The sequence below is a fragment of the Oenanthe melanoleuca genome, chromosome 4 (genome assembly GCF_029582105.1).
Source record: "Oenanthe melanoleuca isolate GR-GAL-2019-014 chromosome 4, OMel1.0, whole genome shotgun sequence".
Lineage (NCBI taxonomy): Eukaryota > Metazoa > Chordata > Aves > Passeriformes > Muscicapidae > Oenanthe > Oenanthe melanoleuca.
In genome coordinates this window covers 22,017,561-22,037,147 of record NC_079337.1, presented here as the reverse complement: position 1 = coordinate 22,037,147, position 19,587 = coordinate 22,017,561, and the positions used below count along the sequence as shown (strand labels likewise).

At 36.4% G+C, this 19,587-nt stretch overlaps 1 protein-coding gene across 1 annotated transcript in view; it reads left to right on the top strand.

The window, feature by feature from the left end:
* Positions 1 to 19,587, top strand: part of CENPE (centromere protein E) — a 44,990-nt gene that overhangs the window by 12,208 nt on the left and 13,195 nt on the right. Inside the window, exons 18-37 of the mRNA XM_056489386.1 lie at positions 1,706 to 1,780; positions 2,025 to 2,147; positions 2,451 to 2,585; positions 3,154 to 3,331; positions 3,787 to 3,941; positions 5,387 to 5,701; positions 6,442 to 6,753; positions 7,070 to 7,228; positions 7,706 to 7,915; positions 8,449 to 8,739; positions 8,848 to 9,006; positions 9,785 to 10,027; positions 10,553 to 10,762; positions 14,751 to 15,041; positions 15,150 to 15,308; positions 16,086 to 16,328; positions 16,853 to 17,062; positions 17,857 to 18,147; positions 18,256 to 18,414; positions 19,192 to 19,434. Coding sequence (XP_056345361.1) covers positions 1,706 to 1,780; positions 2,025 to 2,147; positions 2,451 to 2,585; positions 3,154 to 3,331; positions 3,787 to 3,941; positions 5,387 to 5,701; positions 6,442 to 6,753; positions 7,070 to 7,228; positions 7,706 to 7,915; positions 8,449 to 8,739; positions 8,848 to 9,006; positions 9,785 to 10,027; positions 10,553 to 10,762; positions 14,751 to 15,041; positions 15,150 to 15,308; positions 16,086 to 16,328; positions 16,853 to 17,062; positions 17,857 to 18,147; positions 18,256 to 18,414; positions 19,192 to 19,434 — 4,161 coding nt within the window. The remainder of the gene's footprint in view (positions 1 to 1,705; positions 1,781 to 2,024; positions 2,148 to 2,450; positions 2,586 to 3,153; positions 3,332 to 3,786; positions 3,942 to 5,386; positions 5,702 to 6,441; positions 6,754 to 7,069; positions 7,229 to 7,705; positions 7,916 to 8,448; positions 8,740 to 8,847; positions 9,007 to 9,784; positions 10,028 to 10,552; positions 10,763 to 14,750; positions 15,042 to 15,149; positions 15,309 to 16,085; positions 16,329 to 16,852; positions 17,063 to 17,856; positions 18,148 to 18,255; positions 18,415 to 19,191; positions 19,435 to 19,587) is intronic.

Sequence of the window (19,587 nt, the reverse complement as noted above, 5' to 3'; positions counted from 1 at the left end):
TGTTTTGCTGCTTAAATACCTTTTAGACCTGTTTTGAAGTTAAATTATGGTTGCTAAACCATATTTCCCATTTTTCTTGTGCGACATGTCTTGTCTTACATTCCAAGACAGATTGATAGTTAATGCTCATTTTAGTAATCCATGGACTACATTAACTTTTAACATATTATTTAGCTTAGTCATGAAATTATTTAAAAATAATAGAATAGTAATAGTGAAATCAAAACATTGTATTTTGTGCCAGGAAGTCACAAAAAAAGTGAAGTTGACTACTGGATAACTTAGAATATAGTAAATGCTGACTTTGAGTTCTCTTCACCTCTTTGTGTAGTTACTGGAGGTGCTCCTTGTTTATCCAAATGTTTATGCTCTGATTCTGTAGTCTAAAATACTTACTACTTTTATTAGGTTCTACCTGCCTAAAGTCTGGACTGTGAAATGAGTTATGACCAAAAAAAAAACAAACAAAGCAAAAAACCCAAACAAAACAGTAACTTGAGGTATTGAGACAAGGATGTATTATTCCATTTCTTTCCCATTACCTTTGCTGGACATTACTTATGCAAGCTAGTCTGTGTAGTATTTTCTGATCATGACACTAATGTTGAAGTTTGTTACATCCTTTTGCATTTTTATTTCAGGTTACAATTTAACAATGTCACTGCTTATCTGCATTGTGTTCTCTACAATGATTTATGGATCTGAAAGAAAATGACTCCATAAAATAGTGCCATTTAGCTTGTACTTAAGTTTCTTCTTGGAAGACCCTTTCTATGCTAGACTGAATGTGCTGTCTTTCTTAGCATTAATGTTTAACAAATCCTAAGTTGCAGTGTTCCCTGCAAAGTTTTTGGGTATCTAATAACAAATGTAATGTCTAAAGTAGTTTCCATTGCAAGAATTGTTTTTGAATTATTTGTTTTCAGATATCTGAAGACAGTCCATAAAATGTAAGCATTTATTGATACCCATGTAGTAGATTAATTATAGCAATACTGAAAGGTCACATACTTCACCAAATACATTGGATGAAATATATAACTTTATACAGATATATTACATAGGAATACTCACAGGAGAGTGCTTTTTTAAAGCTTTAAGCTGATGTTAAATTTTTAGATTGCATTTTCTTACCTTTGCTTGTTACTATACATAAGTACTTGTAGATGAGTGCTTATTGTAAAACTTTTCTAAAAAAGTCCAAAAGAAAGAAATTGAAAAAGCTTCTATCTGGTCTTCTACTTGTGACTTCTTTCAGAGAATGCCACTGAATGTGTTCATGGCTTGTTTTACTTCCATTTTGGCTTCTCATTCTTGTTAGTGAATAGATTAAATCATAAATATCTGCATGTGTCATAAAAAGCTGCTGAACATGACTAGAATTTGAAGTGCTGTATCTGTACAATTTCTGCGTTAATTGCTTTGATCATGTTGCTCTTGCTTGTCAAACTATTGCAGATTAAATTGCACTTCAATTCTTTCTAATTACTGGGAAGCTAAAACAGAGCTTTGCATCTCAGGTATCTGTTTTGAAAGAATATGTAGCATCTTGCTTTGTAGCTATTTAAGTAGATGTGTGAGTATATACTAATAAAAAAGAAAACACAAGATAGACATGGCTTGTTTTCATGGTGTTGGCAACTAAAACTACTGGTGTGGGTGCTTTCTAACATCCTCTGCAATTTTGCTTTAATTTGCTCCACAGATTCAACTAATGCATGAAATTGCCAACTTAAAGAATCTAGTTTCAAATGCTGAAGTGTACAATGAGGAACTTGAGGTGAGCCTCTCCATTAATTTACGGGTAGTAAGACTTGTATGAAATGTGCTTGGTTTGTTTAGCTTGAAATACCATATCTGCTGAGGACAAGCTAGGCATCATTGTGCTTGGGTTAACCAGCTATGAAGAGGATATGTCTAAAAACCTTGAATGCTTTCTGTGTAGGTTTTGATAAATTCTGACCTGAAAAACCAAACTGAGCACTAGAATCTTCTTTCCCCCCTTTTTTTCCTCCAACTTTTAGGCAGAAATAAATTCCAAACTGGAACAGCTAAAAGAGAAAGAGAACAAAATAAAAATATTACAGAATCGTGTGGAAGAATTGCAAAAAGCAGGAGTGGGAAAAATGGAGACGTCTTTTTCAATGGTAAACTTGAGTTTTCTGCTGGGTTGAGAGATCACTTTGATTTTTCTGAGTTGGATTAAATTTAGGTATAGCTTTGGTATGATGAACATCTGCTTCCCTACATATCTTGGGAAATTTTGTTTTACAAAGCTTAAAATGTTAATTACTACATATCATACAGCAGCAGGCTGGGGAAGTCTACTCTTCCTTTTAAGTTACTGAGTCTTCTATGCGTTCATTTACATTTTAACCTCATTAAAATGAACACATTTGCCTTATTATGGCTCTATAGGCTTGTGCTTCTTTGAGTGTTGTTTTTTTCAGGGATATTCTGATAAACTTACTGAAGAAATTCAGCAGCTGAATAAATCCCTCTTAGACAGTGAAGCCATAGCCTTGGATGCCAAAAAGGAATCTGCTTTTCTCAGAAGTGAAAATTTGGAGTTGAAGGAGAAGATGGCAAGTACTTGGTTGAACTGCATTTATAGCTGTACCAAATGCTGTTAAGGGACTGTCTGTTTCTAGACTAGTGAAGAAGATCATCAGTGTGGTGGAGCACTCATCACTAGCTTTCTCCAAATACTCTTAAGTAATACTTTCATTATAAAAAGAAAGTAAAGGCTTTTTCCATAGGAGTGGGTGGTTAGTTTTAGATTGATCAGGAGAGAGAGCAAGCAAAGAAGCAGTTTTAAGGGCATTATTAGTGCAAACGACTTCAGACCTAATTTTACTAGAAAACAAAAGAGAATAAGAGATGTGGACTCAGAAGTAGGATGGAGCTTACTTTGAGCTCTGAAAGAGTAAAGGCAAAATAGTAGCAGCAGTTATGGCCCTGACCTATAAAGGCATGTTTTGTTAGAGGACTCGGACAGGAATGCAGTTGCTAAGTTGTGCATTATTTTGCCATATTTGTCAAGGTCAAAGCTGGTCAGAGTGACAACAGAAAATGTACCAGATGCATTATTTAAATGTCCAGTACATAAACTTTGACTGTGTGTGACTTGCATGTTGTATTGTTTTCCTGAAGAATGACATCTTAAACAACCACAGCCAAATGCAAAAGGATGTTCAATTATATCAAAGCCAAATAGAAGCAGGAAAAGCCAGTTACCGAAAAATGCAAGCTGACTTGCAGAGAGAACTGCAATCTTTATTTCAAGAAAATGCAAGACTAACTTCACTGATGGAGGGCAAAGTTCCAAAAGGTACTGTTCCAGGTGGTGCCTTTTCCCTGCTCCCTATCTCCTCCCTTTTCCCTGTAGTGGTGGGTTTGGCTCTTCTCTCATCAACACATGGAGATTCTGTCTCTGTTCAGTATAAAGCAACCAGAGTATCTGGTATTACTGGCATGGAGTAACTGTTGGAGCACTTTCTTGAACATTCTGGAAAATTGCAGCTTACAGAGTATTTTGCATTTTGCAGTCAAGTTAATGAAGATTGTTGGAGAGAATCTAAAATAAACTGGATATCAACCTAACAAATGCTGACAGAACTCAGACCAGGAGCTTAGTCTTTTAATGTTTGGCAAAAGTAAAATGTACTTTTATGGAATTATAATGATATGACATTCAGAATGCATTATAAATCTTTTGCTTAATTTAAAACATGCTTTTTGGTTTTTTTTTTGCACCCACTTATTAGTCTAAACTTAATTTTCTAGATTTGCTTTCTCATGTGGAACTGGAAAAAAAGGCAGCTGACTTAAAAGGAGAACTAGAAAATGCTTTGAAAGAGAATGCGTTTCTACAAAAACGAGTAAATGAGCTATCAGAATTTCAGTCTCTACCAAATACTGTTGAGATGCAAAAGAAAGAGGTAAAATGAAAATATCTAACCTTTTTTCTTGGTTTTGTATTGTACTTCATTGGTAATGTACTAATGGAGGCCTATTGGATATGAGGTTTTAAAGCCAAAGTTGTTGTGAGTCAACCTGAGATTTTGTAGTTAAGTTTCTTAAATTATTGATTCTCAGATATTTAATATTTGTACCTAGGAGTAAGTTTATGTTTAGTTTAATATGTTTAGTCACTGACTACTATAATTAATCATGATTTTCTAGTCCAACATTTGCATGTTTATTTGCTATGACAAATACTGACAACTGAATGTATCGATGTAGTGGTGTTTGATCCTAGACACTATTCTAAAACTAATTTTTTTGTCTAAGCAAAGAGAAAATGTCAAGATGTCTTAGCAGAAATTCTGCTTGAGAAGTGAGAGACTTACCTTGCAAATTCTGGAAAAATTGCTAGGAAACTTTTTTATTTCCTGGCAGGTAAGGGTAGCCTAAGTGTGCTGTAAATTTTTAGAGGGTTTGTTTGCAAACACTTTCTAGCTTTCTTTGTTCTAAGAACCACTTGGTACTAGGTATGCACAGTGAAAATTATTTGGGGAAGTAGTCTACAAACTCATGAATGGTTTGCAAAAAGTTCCAAATCATCCAAGGGTTTACTTCCACTAATCAGCAAAATGTGATTAGATGTTAACTTCATTTCTGTATTGATGCCTTAAGTTTTTAGCTTTTACATTTTTCAGCTTCTGTACTGCATTAGCGTATAACTCTGAACTCTGTATAAAGTATGAAGCTTTCTTCACATTTTGGTGAAGCTAAACAATCCTTCTGGGCCTGGGAACCAAGGTCACACCATTTGCCTCAGGCCCTGGAAAGTATAAGCAAAAGTGGATCAGGGAGGGGAGAGAAGCAAACCGGGGGAATGTGACTTCATTACCTGAACTTATAATTGGACAATTAACCTCTGATATGCAAATAGACCAAACTTACATCCATCTGAGATAACTTGTGACTGTTGTCCATCTTGGGTGTAGCCTCTGCCAGGCTTTTGCACTGCCCAGTTGTATCCTTTGAAGGCCTTTAATAAATACCTACTTTATTCTCTAACTCTGTCTAGCCACTGCTCTAGGTAGTCAGTCCAAGGCATCAGTATAATGAAGAAAGTACAAGTAAATATCCGATTTAGGAGTCCAGTCTTAGCTCAAACATTGGAAATAGGAAGTATTGAAGAACATCTAAAGAGTTAGAAGAGAGATTTCAGGACTTGCGAAGGGACTTGACTGTCTTGCTTATCTTTTAAAGATTCTTTGTTAGACAGATCCCTCCCAACAGAGCAAAACCCAATGTATCGTGCTGTATGTTTGCCTATACTTTTTATATCTTCACATGGATCTGTTTTTTATTATGTAGTTCTGACAATTATTGATTTAGAAATCGCTATATATTAATATTGTTTTTCTGTTTCCAGATTCTTGAAAAATGTGAGGAGTTACACTTATTAAAACTGGAAAACGCAAAACTGCTTTCTGAAGTAGCTGATAATGAAATGAGACTTAAACATATGTCTGAAGAAATTGAAAAATCAAAAGACAGTCTCACAGATGCACAGCTGAAATATCTGAAGTCTGATGAGGAATATGTAGCACTTAAACAGCTCCATGAAGAAATAGAACAAAAATACATAGCTGCATCAGAAACCAATGAACAAATGAAGCTCCAAATAGAATGCCTGTCTAAAGAAGCACAAGAGTCTAAAATAATTTTGGATGAAGTGAAAGTAGAGGTCAGTGTCAGCTTGCTCCTTTTTATATCTGAGACTTGAGGAATTAATTCATAGTGCTAAGAAAGAGTTTTTGGAGAAATACTCTTAAAGTTATAAATGACAATTATCACTGACTTCCTCTGGCATGAGTAGGTAATACTTATTCTGTGCAAGGAGTACATTGAAGGATTTGTCAGCTCAGTGGTCTCTTTTTGTAAGCAAATAAATATATGTTACTCCAGATTCTTCTGTAATTGACCTTTTAATTCTTCTTTTCCCATTCTTAAGTACTATCTTTATTATGTAAGTTTTCTTCTATCTCACCTACTCTGTGTAAAGTCATAGAAACAAATTTTCCTCATTAGGAACTGGAGATCTTTTAGAACACTAATTCGTTCAAACCAGAGAGAATCGCCATGGAAATTGGCCATTAGAATGGAAAAATAAATATTAAAAAAAAATTAAAAAAGGAAGTTGAACATACATATTTTTGACCAAGCTTTGGACACTGCTCTGGCTGTCCTATTTCAGTTATGGTTTTGATAATTCCTAAGCTATGCTACAGTTTCATGTGTATGTTTTAGTAAGATTTTGCTGCTAAGGAGCCATCGCAGGAAGGTTCCATAATAAATGTGGGTAAGAGTATAAGCAGTGACTTAAAGAGAAATTGTGATCTTTCTAAGCTCATAAAAGAACATGTCTGTATAATGGAGCACTGCATTACAATGAAAGTGTCTGTCCTATTCCTTTGCAATCTGAAGCTCTCTATCAAAATGAAAGAACTGGAAGAAAAAACAGCAGAGCAAAAACAACTTCTGGAGCTAAGAGAAGATCTTATTCAAACTCAGCAGAATTTAAATGAAATGGAGCAATTAAAAGAGGAAGAAAGGGTTAGTGAAGTGAGACGGGAGGCTGAAGATTTGGAGATCCAGACAGTCTTGCAGCAGCTTACAGAATGTCAGGAAGAAATAAAAACTCTAACCCAGGAAAGAGATGACCTGAAACAAAAAGGGGAGTCTCTCCAAGCTGAGATAGAGCAACTCAGAGAGGATATGAAGGACACTGTTTCAATGGTAGGAATTTTGCATTTTTAGAAACAGATCATACATGTTAGGAGAAAGATTGATAAAAATTGTATTATGTAGAATACATAATAATAATATATAATATTATTATATTATATAATATTTTATATTATATTACAATCTATTATATTCTATATTATATTATATATTATTATAAATTCTTTTATATATATAATAATGACTGTACTAAAATCTTTAGGAGAATATAGGAGTGGGAGTTTGTATGGTTGTTTTTAATCAAGGAATGCTTCCTAATATTTCAAATATATGTATTTTCTTGTGGATTTTCTCTTGTGTTCTAAAGAACATCTTGGCACAGGAAGATCTGAGAAATACACAAAATTCTCTGAAGGAATCTCAGAACACTGTCAAGAAGTTGGAAAAAAGTATTTCTGAAAAAGAATCTCAGATTCTGAGTGTTGAAGAGGCATTAGGGAAAACCATTAAAGAACTCCAAATACGGGTAAATACAATAATTAAAACAAGCCCAGTTAATCTGCTTGTAGTCTCGTCAGCATGTCTTTAAAAACTTTCTAGGCTCTTAGTAGCAAGTGAGCAAGAAAAGAGTACTGCTTAATTCAACTCTTTATCAGCTGCTGCTGTTTCTATAGAGCTTCAGGGTGTAATGTACTGTCTAATAAACCGTTGCTTTACTTGTATGTCCCATGGTTGGGGATTTGAGTAGTGACATTGGATGGGAAATGGAAGAGGAGATGAAGGTTACATAAGTGTAGAAATGAGGATGATTTATATTTAAAATATAAATAATTTCACTATTTACAACAGTCACTATGAGAACTGTAATACATGATTGTCAATGGCAGCTCAGATCCCAATGTACTTCAGAAGGCTTTTATAAATACTGTAGTAGAGTCAATCAAACAAAATTTGCCACTTTGTTTTGAATTGATGAAAATGCTGTCTGTGTGTTTTTTAATAGATCTCAGAAATGACCGAAGAAATGAAAATCATCACATCAGAGAGAGATCAGCTTGCTATGGAGAAATCAGAAAGTAATAGCTGTAGAGAAAGTGATCAGCTTCAGGTGCAAAAGGAACAAATCCTTTTCCTTACACAAGAGAACCGTTCATTGCAGGAGAAGCTGGACAATCTACTATTGAAAACAGAAGAATTAGGGGAAGGAACCTTGGTAATTATGCTAAAGCTGTAATAGAAATCTTGCTTATTTAAACTTGAAATTGAGTGAAATAATTGCAAAACACACTGTAGAAAAGCGTCGTGGGTACTTCATAGCATGTCATTAAATTCCAAGTTTATTACGGCTTACGTGAGATATAGGCCATTAATATTTTTAATACAAATATATATATATATGGACATGTAGTAGGAGAATGACCATAAATAGAATATTAACATGATACAGGATAGTAATGATCTGCACTGATCTGCACAGGAATGTTTTATAATTAAGTAGACAAAACAAATATAAAAAGGGGGCTTCAGATCTTTTAAAACACACGTTGAATCTACATTTTTACTGGCACTTAAAGTGACATTGAAACCAACACTTCCTGAAATTGGATGTGCAGAATACACTCCTCTGTGTGTGTTTTTAGAACAGTGCCTCTGCTTGTTGTATATAATCAACCTGTCAAAGGTGTCAGATAAATTTTTCCTAAAGCTACTTCCTGAATGTATTTACTTGAATCCCTTACAAAACAGACACCACAGATTCAAGGGCAATCTATGGAGCAAGAGTTATTCCTTCTGAGAGAAGAGCTGAGCCAGGCACAAAGGAAATTGCATGAAATGGAGGAAGCAAAGGCCAATGAATATCAAGGAGAATCTGAAAAAATGGAAAGAACAGATGTTATTCCAAAAGCACATGACTACCAGGAAGTCAGCATCCAGACAAAAAGTGATGAAGATGAAGATGATTTTAAAATGCAACTGGAAAATCTCCAGAATGAGAGAGACCAGCTAAGAGAAACTCTACAGGAGACAATTAGCAAGGTAATAAAAGGAATCCTCTTCCTGTAGGAGAACAGATTTAGTAGATTTCTGTGTCAGATTTTTGGAAGTGTTGTTCAGGTGTTAAATGTACTTTAATTGTGTCCAAAGAACTCGGAGATGCAGGAGGAGTTGAGATGTACTCGTGAATCTCTTGGACAACATCAGGAGATGATTGTGGAGCTGGAAGGAAGTATTTCAGAGAAAGAAAATCAGCTCTCAAAGGTGCGAGAGGCATTGAAGGAAAAAACTGAGGAACTGCAGCAGAAGGTCAGAAGCATTTTTGTCAAGAGAAAACTGAAAGTTCTGTTGGGTTTGGCAGCCTGAGTCTGTTGCAAACTTCAGTTTGTAGGGCTCCAGTAGCTGTAATAAACAGACCTGTTTCTTTATAACTAACTATGTCTTGGTGCTGAATGACTCGATATTACTGGGAGTCAACAATGCACTTTGACCTCTCTTCTTTTGTCCAGTCCTAGAATTTTTTACAGTCCATTAATGGAAATTAGCTCTGTTATACTGAAAATCCTTGTGCAATTTATACGGCTGAGCACATTCTTTACTTTATTTCACTCCTATAAATTTGTTCTCTAATTTTTGTTTTCATGTCTGAAGCCAGTGTGGATTGTAGGCTTCATTTTAGCATATAGTGATGTCTCCTATCTTCTGTGGATACAGCAATTGAGACATTTTTATGGCTTTAGAATGTCTTGCATGCTTTTCCACATTTACTTTTGCCTACCATCGAAAGAAGCACTGACGTCTAATTGTGTTTTAAGCAAAATTGTTGTATCTTTTTTGACCTAGTAGAGCAGGGAACCGTTGGGGATGTCTCCTTAAAACAATCCAATTTACAACAGCCCTTATGTACAGACAGTGCTTCTGAGTGATGATCCAATAACAATCTTCAACCCAAACCTCATGGCTGGCAGAGGAAAATTTAGGAACTTGGAATGTTACTAGTTGTTTTTCCTCCAAAGCATCAAATTATTTTTGCCCGTGCAAGACGTAGTTATAAATACCAATACTGGTTTGGATTTGTTCTTTCCAGCTCACTGAAGTCACTGAAAACCTGACTCGTGTCTCAGCGGAGTATGGCAACCTCCTGGCAGAAAAGGAACAAACTGAAAGGGCAGTGAATGAGCAAGTGTGTCAGCAGCTTGAGAGAATCACTTTACTTAACAAGGAGAAAGATGAGCTACAGCAAATGGTAGAGACTTGCAAAGAAAGGGAAGAACATCTGTTGAAGCTTCAGAGGCAGTCAGAGATTTTGAAGGACAGCCTAACAAGCAAGGTGAGGAATTTTGGTGTTTAGTCCCTATACTTGTATTCTGATGTTTTGTCACTGATGTGCCAAACTCTTGCTCAACATAAATCTTACTGCATTTTGAATTCTCAGTGCATCATTTTTGTGGTTGGTTAACAAACATGAACATGGGCAGAGGATTTGGTCTAAGTTTTATTACTGATATTTAGTAATGACATCCTCAACTTGTCTCAGCCTTGAAACCCTTTGGTGTGGTCCAGCTTTGGGATGAATGTGAATTTATCATATGTGTGCATGTTTAATATAATGATCAGTATCTGAACATGCGTTCTGACTTTTTAAAAGGCACTGTGGAGACAGCGAGACCTAAACAGGGTTTTGAATCCTTGGTGCTTTTCACACTTTGTGAATATGAGGTTTGGTTTAGTAGATTTACTACTTTGGTCATATTATTTTGATGTGAAGTACACTCTAGGAGAGTCAATCAAACAAAATTTGGCATTTTTTTTTTTGTAATTGATGAATATGTTGTCTTTGTGTGTTTTTTAATAGATCTCAGAAATGACCGAAGAAATGAAAATCATCACATCAGAAAGAGATCAGCTTGCTATGGAGAAATCAGAAAGTAATAGCTGTAGAGAAAGTGATCAGCTTCAGGTGCAAACGGAACAAATCCTTTTCCTTACACAAGAGAACCGTTCACTGCAGGAGAAGCTGGACAGTCTACTTTTGAAAACAGAAGGATTAGGGGAAGGAACCTTGGTAATTATGCTTAAGCTGTAATAGAAAGCTTGCTAATTTATCTTGGATTTGAGTGAAATTATTGCAAAAGACACTGCAGAAGCATTATGTTATTGACTGCAGTCCAGTAAACAGCAGATTTATTGTTTTCTTGAGATATAACCACCCATGCCTATAAATATGGACACCAGGTCCCAGAATGTGACAAATGTTTGTAAGTAAAATACTGACTTGATACAGGATGGTGATGTTCTGCATTGACCTGCTCATGGATGTGATTCTTATAAGCAAGTAAGCTGAAGCTAAATGTTTCTCATCTGGAAAGGGCAATTCTGCTTTTTTAAAGTACATGTAGAAGGGACTTTTTCTAGGCAGTGAAAGGGTCATGGCAATCAAAACTTTCTAGAGCTGCATGAGCTTATTTTACCTCTGTGTGTGGGTATATATATAGATGTATATATAAAAATGCAAACTTCCAAAGAAAAGTAATCCATGTGCATTTATTTTAATATTTGAGGGGCTGTGGGCAAATTACAAGCAAATAATTTTCTGGGCCTACCAACCATTATACAACACTGACACTAGAAACAGAGATAAGGTATGTAGTTTTGAGACATTAGAGGATTGTTGTTGGGCATTTTGGTTGTTGCTGTTCTGTTCCATGCTTAAATTATGACACTGGAATTCTACTTCTGATAACTTCCTTTAGAAGTTTTTGCTACAAGTTTCGTTTTTTCATATATCTTATTTCAAGAAACTTTAATTGAATATGGAATTTGGTCAAATTTTATACTCTAAAATCGTACACATGTCTCTGAAGTAGTGTTGCTGCATGCTGTACGGAGTCAACCTGTCAAAGGTGTCAGATAAGTTTTTCCTAAAGCTACTTCCTGAATGTATTTACTTGAATCCCTTACAAAACAGACACCACAGATTCAAGGGCAATCTATGGAGCAAGAGTTATTCCTTCTGAGAGAAGAGCTGAGCCAGGCACAAAGGAAATTGCATGAAATGGAGGAAGCAAAGGCCAATGAATATCAAGGAGAATCTGAAAAAATGGAAAGAACAGATGTTATTCCAAAAGCACATGACTACCAGGAAGTCAGCATCCAGACAAAAAGTGATGAAGATGAAGATGATTTTAAAATGCAACTGGAAAATCTCCAGAATGAGAGAGACCAGCTAAGAGAAACTCTACAGGAGACAATTAGCAAGGTAATAAAAGGAATCCTCTCCCTGTAGGAGAACAGATTTAGTAGATTTCTGTGTCAGATTTTTGGAAGTGTTGTTCAGGTGTTAAATGTACTTTAATTGTGTCCAAAGAACTCGGAGATGCAGGAGGAGTTGAGATGTACTCGTGAATCTCTTGGACAACATCAGGAGATGATTGTGGAGCTGGAAGGAAGTATTTCAGAGAAAGAAAATCAGCTCTCAAAGGTGCGAGAGGCATTGAAGGAAAAAACTGAGGAACTGCAGCAGAAGGTCAGAAGCATTTTTGTCAAGAGAAAACTGAAAGTTCTGTTGGGTTTGGCAGCCTGAGTCTGTTGCAAACTTCAGTTTGTAGGGCTCCAGTAGCTGTAATAAACAGACCTGTTTTTTATAACTAACTATGTCTTGGTGCTGAATGACTCAGTATTACTGGGAGTCAACAATGCACTTTGACCTCTCTTCTTTTGTCCAGTCCTAGAATTTTTTTACAGTCCATTAATGGAAATTTGCTCTGTAATTCTGAAAATCCTTGAGAAACCTGAGGCGTAGCTCATTTTTCATTCACTACTCTAAATTTGTTCTCTACTTTTTGTTTTCATGTCTGAAGCCAGTGTGGATTATAGGCTTCATTTTAGCATATAGTGATGTCTCCTATCTTCTGTGGATACAGCAATTGAGACATTTTTTTGACATTGAAATGTCTTGCATGCTTTTCCACATTTGCTTTTGCCTACCATCGACAGAAGCACTGACATCTGATTGGGTTTTAAGCAAAATTGTTGTATCTTTTTTGACTTAGCAGAGCAGGGAACCATTGGCGATGTCTCCTTAAAACAATCCAATTTACAACAGCCCTTATGTACAGACAGTGCTTCTGAGTGATGATCCAATAACAGTCTTCAACCCAAACATCCAAGCTGGCAGAGGAAAATTTAGGAACTTGGAATGTTACTGGTTGTTTTTCCTCCAAAGCATCAAATTATTTTTGCCCATGCAAGAGGTGGTTATAAACACCAGTACTGGTTTGGATTTGTTCTTTCCAGCTCACTGAAGTCACTGAAAACCTGACTCGTGTCTCAGCGGAGTATGGCAACCTCCTGGCAGAAAAGGAACAAACTGAAAGGGCAATGAATGAGCAAGTGTGTCAGCAGCTTGAGAGAATCACTTTACTTAACAAGGAGAAAGATGAGCTACAGCAAATGGTAGAGACTTGCAAAGAAAGGGAAGAACATCTGTTGAAGCTTCAGAGGCAGTCAGAGATTTTGAAGGACAGCCTAACAAGCAAGGTGAGGAATTTTGGTGTTTAGTCCCTATATTTGTATTCTGATGTTTTGTCACTGATGTGCCAAACTCTTGCTCAACATAAATCTTACTGCATTTTGAATTCTCAGTGCATCATTTTTGTGGTTGGTAAAAAATATGAACATGGGCAAAGGATTTGGTCTAAGTTTTTTTACTGATATTTAGTAATGACATCCTCAACTTTTCTCAGCGTTCTATCCCATTGGATTGGTCCAGCTTTGGGATGAATGTGAATTTATCATATGTGTGCATGTTTAATATAATGACCAGTACCTGAACATGCGTTCTGACTTTTTAAAAGGAGACAGCATGACCTTTACTGGCTTTTGAATCCTTGATGCTTTTCACACTTTGTGAATATAAGGTTTGGTTTAGTAAATTTACTACTTTGGTCATATTATTTTGATGTGAAGTACACCGGAGGAGAGTCAATCAAACAAAACTTGGCATTTTGTTTTGAATTGATGAAATTGATGCTTTGTGTGTTTTTTAATAGATCGAAGAAATGACCGAAGAAATTAAAATCATCACATCAGAGAGAGATCAGCTTGCTGAGGAGAAATCAGAAAGTAATAGCTGTAGAGAAAGTGATCAGCTTCAGGTGCAAACGGAACAAATCCTTTTCCTTACACAAGAGAACCGTTCATTGCAGGAGAAGCTGGACAGTCTACTTTTGAAAACAGAAGGATTAGGGGAAGGAACCTTGGTAATTATGCTTAAGCTGTAATAGAAAGCTTGCTAATTTATCTTGGATTTGAGTGAAATTATTGCAAAAGACACTGCAGAAGCATTGTGTTATTGACTGCAGTCCAGTAAACAGCAGATTTATTGTTTTCTTGAGATATAACCACCCATGCCTATAAATATGGACACCAGGTCCCAGAATGTGACAAATGTTTGTAAGTAAAATACTGACTTGATACAGGATGGTGATGTTCTGCATTGATCTGCTCATGGATGTGATTCTTATAAGCAAGTAAGCTGAAGCTAAATGTTTCTCATCTGGAAAGGGCAATTCTTCTTTTTTAAAGTACATGTAGAATGGAATTTTTCTAGGCAATGAAAGGGACATGGCAATTTTAATATTTGTGGGGCAGTGGACAGATTTTAAGTAAATAATTTTCTGGGCCTGCCTAGCATTATATAACACTGACACTAGAAATAGAGATCAGGTATGTAGTTTTGAGACAGTAGAGGTTTGTTGCTGAGCATTTTGGTTGTTGCTGTTCTGTTCCATGCTTAAATTATGACACTGGAATTCTACTTCTGATAACTTCCTTTAGAAGTTTTTGATATAAGTTTTGTTTTTACATATATCTTATTTCAAGAAACTTAAATTGAATATGGAATTTGGTCAAATTTTATACTCTAAAATCGTACACATGTCTCTGAAGTAGTGTTGCTGCATGCTGTACGGAGTCAACCTGTCAAAGGTGTCAGATAAGTTTTTCCTAAAGCTACTTCCTGAATGTATTTACTTGAATCCCTTACAAAACAGATACCACAGATTCAAGGGCAATCTATGGAGCAAGAGTTATTCCTTCTGAGAGAAGAGCTGAGCCAGGCACAAAGGAAATTGCATGAAATGGAGGAAGCAAAGGCCAATGAATATCAAGGAGAATCTGAAAAAATGGAAAGAACAGATGTTATTCCAAAAGCACATGACTACCAGGAAGTCAGCATCCAGACAAAAAGTGATGAAGATGAAGATGATTTTAAAATGCAACTGGAAAATCTCCAGAATGAGAGAGACCAGCTAAGAGAAACTCTACAGGAGACAATTAGCAAGGTAATAAAAGGAATCCTCTTCCTGTAGGAGAACAGATTTAGTAGATTTCTGTGTCAGATTTTTGGAAGTGTTGTTCAGGTGTTAAATGTACTTTAATTGTGTCCAAAGAACTCGGAGATGCAGGAGAAGTTGAGATGTACTCGTGAATCTCTTGGACAACATCAGGAGATGATTGTGGAGCTGGAAGGAAGTATTTCAGAGAAAGAAAATCAGCTCTCAAAGGTGCGAGAGGCATTGAAGGAAAAAACTGAGGAACTGCAGCAGAAGGTCAGAAGCATTTTTGTCAAGAGAAAACTGAAAGTTCTGTTGAGTTTGGCAGCCTGAGTCTGTTGCAAACTTCAGTTTGTAGGGCTCCAGTAGCTGTAATAAACAGACCTGTTTTTTATAACTAACTATGTCTTGGTGCTGAATGACTCAGTATTACTGGGAGTCAACAATGCACTTTGACCTCTCTTCTTTTGTCCAGTCCTAGAATTTTTTACAGTCCATTAATGGAAATTAGCTCTGTTATACTGAAAATCCTTGTGCAATTTATACGGCTTAGCACATTCTTTACTTTATCTCACTGCTATAAATTTGTTCTCTACTTTTTGTTTTCATGTCTGAAGCCAGTGTGGATTGTAGGTTTCATTTTAGCATATAGTGATGTCTCCTGTCTTCTGTGGATACAGCAATTGAGACATTTTTATGGCTTTAGAATGTCTTGCATGCTTTTCCACATTTACTTTTGCCTACCATCGAAAGAAGCACTGACGTCTGATTGGGTTTTAAGCAAAATTGTTGTATCTTTTTTGACTTAGCAGAGCAGGGAACCATTGGCAATGTCTCCTTAAAACAATCCAATTTACAACAGCCCATATGTACAGACAGTGCTTCTGAGTGATGATCCAATAACAATCTTCAACCCAAACCTCATGGCTGGCAGAGGAAAATTTAGGAACTTGGAATGTTACTGGTTGTTTTTCCTCCAAAGCATCAAATTATTTTTGCCCATGCAAGACGTAGTTATAAATACCAATACTGGTTTGGATTTGTTCTTTCCAGCTCACTGAAGTCACTGAAAACCTGACTCGTGTCTCAGCGGAGTATGGCAACCTCCTGGCAGAAAAGGAACAAACTGAAAGGGCAATGAATGAGCAAGTGTGTCAGCAGCTTGAGAGAATCACTTTACTTAACAAGGAGAAAGATGAGCTACAGCAAATGGTAGAGACTTGCAAAGAAAGGGAAGAACATCTGTTGAAGCTTCAGAGGCAGTCAGAGATTTTGAAGGACAGCCTAACAAGCAAGGTGAGGAATTTTGGTGTTTAGTCCCTATATTTGTATTCTGATGTTTTGTCACTGATGTGCCAAACTCTTGCTCAACATAAATCTTACTGCATTTTGAATTCTCAGTGCATCATTTTTGTGGTTGGATAACAAACATGAACATGGGCAGAGGATTTGGTCAAAGTTTTTTTACTGATATTTTTAGTAATGACATGCTCAACTTGTCTCAGTCTTGTATTCCATTGGATTGGTCCAGCTTTGGAATGAATGTGAATTTATCATATGTGTGCATGTTTAATATAATGATCAGTATCTGAACATGCGTTCTGACTTTTTAAAAGGCACTGTGGAGACAGCGAGACCTGAACAGGGTTTTGAATCCTTGGTGCTTTTCACACTTTGTGAATAGGAGGTTTGGTTTAGTAAATTTACTACTTTGGTCATATTATTTTGATGTGAAGTACACTCTAGGAGAGTCAATCAAACAAAACTTGGCATTTTGTTTTGAATTGATGAAAATGCTGTCTTTGTGTGTTTTTTAATAGATCTCAGAAATGACCGAAGAAATGCAAATCATCACATCAGAGAGAGATCAGCTTGCTATGGAGAAATCAGAAAGTAATAGCTGTAGAGAAAGTGATCAGCTTCAGGTGCAAAAGGAACAAATCCTTTTCCTTACACAAGAGAACCGTTCATTGCAGGAGAAGCTGGACAGTCTACTTTTGAAAACAGAAGGATTAGGGGAAGGAACCTTGGTAATTATGCTTAAGCTGTAATAGAAAGCTTGCTAATTTATCTTGGATTTGAGTGAAATTATTGCAAAAGACACTGCAGAAGCATTGTGTTATTGACTGCAGTCCAGTAAACAGCAGATTTATTGTTTTCTTGAGATATAACCACCCATGCCTATAAATATGGACACCAGGTCCCAGAATGTGACAAATGTTTGTAGATAAAATACTGACTTGATACAGGATGGTGATGTTCTGCATTGACCTGCTCATGGATGTGATTCTTATAAGCAAGTAAGCTGAAGCTAAATGTTTCTCATCTGGAAAGGGCAATTCTGCTTTTTTAAAGTACATGTAGAAAGGAAATTTTCTAGGCAGTGAAAGGGACATGGCAATTTTAATATTTGTGGGGCAGTGGACAGATTTTAAGTGAATAATTTTCTGGGCCTGCCAAGAAAATTATATAATACTGACGCTAGAAATAGAGATAAGGTCTCTAGTTTTGAGACATTAGAGGATTGTTGTTGGGCATTTTGGTTGTTGCTGGTCTGTTCCATGCTTAAATTATGACACTGGAATTTAACTTCTGGTAACTTCCTTTAGAAGTTTTTGATATAAGTTTTGTTTTTACATATATCTTATTCCAAGAAACTGAAATTGAATATGGAATTTGGTCAAATTTTATACTCTAAAATCGTACACATGTCTCTGAAGTAGTGTTGCTGCATGCTGTACGGAGTCAACCTGTCAAAGGTGTCAGATAAATTTTTCCTAAAGCTACTTCCTGAATGTATTTACTTGAATCCCTTACAAAACAGACACCACAGATTCAAGGGCAATCTATGGAGCAAGAGTTATTCCTTCTGAGAGAAGAGCTGAGCCAGGCACAAAGGAAATTGCATGAAATGGAGGAAGCAAAGGCCAATGAATATCAAGGAGAATCTGAAAAAATGGAAAGAACAGATGTTATTCCAAAAGCACATGACTACCAGGAAGTCAGCATCCAGACAAAAAGTGATGAAGATGAAGATGATTTTAAAATGCAACTGGAAAATCTCCAGAATGAGAGAGACCAGCTAAGAGAAACTCTACAGGAGGCAATTAGCAAGGTAATAAAAGGAATCCTCTTCCTGTAGGAGAACAGATTTAGTAGATTTCTGTGTCAGATTTTTGGAAGTGTTGTTCAGGTGTTAAATGTACTTTAATTGTGTCCAAAGAACTCGGAGATGCAGGAGAAGTTGAGATGTACTCGTGAATCTCTTGGACAACATCAGGAGATGATTGTGGAGCTGGAAGGAAGTATTTCAGAGAAAGAAAATCAGCTCTCAAAGGTGCGAGAGGCATTGAAGGAAAAAACTGAGGAACTGCAGCAGAAGGTCAGAAGCATTTTTGTCAAGAGAAAACTGAAAGTTCTGTTGGGTTTGGCAGCCTGAGTCTGTTGCAAACTTCAGTTTGTAGGGCTCCAGTAGCTGTAATAAACAGACCTGTTTTTTATAACAAAATATGTCTTGGTGCTGAATGACTCAGTATTACTGGGAGTCAACAATGCACTTTGACCTCTCTTCTTTTGTCCAGTCCTAGAATTTTTTACAGTCCATTAATGGAAATTAGCTCTGTTATACTGAAAATCCTTGTGCAATTTATACGGCTTAGCACATTCTTTACTTTATCTCACTGCTATAAATTTGTTCTCTACTTTTTGTTTTCATGTCTGAAGCCAGTGTGGATTGTAGGTTTCATTTTAGCATATAGTGATGTCTCCTGTCTTCTGTGGATACAGCAATTGAGACATTTTTATGGCTTTAGAATGTCTTGCATGCTTTTCCACATTTACTTTTGCCTACCATCGAAAGAAGCACTGACGTCTGATTGGGTTTTAAGCAAAATTGTTGTATCTTTTTTGACTTAGCAGAGCAGGGAACCATTGGCAATGTCTCCTTAAAACAATCCAATTTACAACAGCCCATATGTACAGACAGTGCTTCTGAGTGATGATCCAATAACAATCTTCAACCCAAACCTCATGGCTGGCAGAGGAAAATTTAGGAACTTGGAATGTTACTGGTTGTTTTTCCTCCAAAGCATCAAATTATTTTTGCCCATGCAAGACGTAGTTATAAATACCAATACTGGTTTGGATTTGTTCTTTCCAGCTCACTGAAGTCACTGAAAACCTGACTCGTGTCTCAGCGGAGTATGGCAACCTCCTGGCAGAAAAGGAACAAACTGAAAGGGCAATGAATGAGCAAGTGTGTCAGCAGCTTGAGAGAATCACTTTACTTAACAAGGAGAAAGATGAGCTACAAATAATGGTAGAGACTTGCAAAGAAAGGGAAGAACATCTGTTGAAGCTTCAGAGGCAGTCAGAGATTTTGAAGGACAGCCTAACAAGCAAGGTGAGGAATTTTGGTGTTTAGTCCCTATACTTGTATTCTGATGTTTTGTCACTGATGTGCCAAACTCTTGCTCAACATAAATCTTACTGCATTTTGAATTCTCAGTGCATCATTTTTGTGGTTGGTTAACAAACATGAACATGGGCAGAGGAT